Raw genomic sequence first — 766 nt, 5'->3', positions numbered from 1 at the left:
GCTCTCTTCGGAAATAGAAAACAAAGTAAGAAAAAAAAAATATATATTTTTTTGTGTTTGTTGCTGCAGCAGCACGATTGGTTTCATCTGTTTCTTTGCTGCTAAAAAGGAGAAGACCTTGCTGCCTGTCTCCTCCCTTCTCTGGGGTTTGCTGCTTGGCCTGAAGAGCAGAGAGAACAGCAGCAGCAGCAGCAGCAGCAGCAGCAGCAACAGCAGCAGCAGCAGCAGCAGCAGGAGACGGATGCTGGGGCCTCACGCCTCTCTCTTCTTGATAGAGAACAAGAGAAGCAGCAGGAGCAGCAAGACACCGCTGTGTCGCAGCGGCTGCTGCTGCAGCTACGAGCGCAGCAGGCATATGAACTTGCTGCAGCAAAACAAAAAAGTCAGCAGCAGCAGCAGCAGCAGCAGCTGCAGCAGCAAACAGAATCCACGCAAACAACAGACAGCAGCACGAACGCCTCTCTGTCTTCATGGGGTGCCCCTACCGGCCTTAGCAGCAGCAGCAGCAGCAGCAGGAGCAACGACTGCAGCAACAGCAGCAACACCAACAGCAACACCATTAACAGCAGCAGCAGCAGCAGCAACAGCAGCAGCAGCAGCAGCAGCAGCAGCAGCAGCAGCCAAAGAGAGAACTGGCACACTCTAGCAGCTGAATAAACTAAGGATTTCTTCTTTTCGTTAATTTCTATTACTTTTTTAATTTATAACATTTTACTGTTTTCTTCTTTCTATCGTCTTATATATATTATATATATATATATATATA

The 766-nt window shown here is 48.0% G+C and overlaps 1 protein-coding gene across 1 annotated transcript in view; it reads left to right on the top strand.

Annotated features, from left to right (window-relative positions):
- The window catches only part of EMH_0057300 (uncharacterized protein), a gene marked incomplete at both ends in the record, with an annotated part of 1,142 nt that extends 485 nt beyond the window's left edge, over positions 1 to 657 (top strand). The window contains 2 exons of the mRNA XM_013497452.1: positions 3 to 25; positions 172 to 657. Of these exons, the coding sequence (XP_013352906.1) occupies positions 3 to 25; positions 172 to 657 (509 nt within the window). The remainder of the gene's footprint in view (positions 1 to 2; positions 26 to 171) is intronic.
- Positions 658 to 766: the final 109 nt, after the last annotated feature.

Source organism: Eimeria mitis, genomic scaffold (genome assembly GCF_000499745.2).
Source record: "Eimeria mitis Houghton genomic scaffold, Emh_scaff2685, whole genome shotgun sequence".
Lineage (NCBI taxonomy): Eukaryota > Apicomplexa > Conoidasida > Eucoccidiorida > Eimeriidae > Eimeria > Eimeria mitis.
This window is presented reverse-complemented; position numbering and strand designations above follow the sequence as displayed.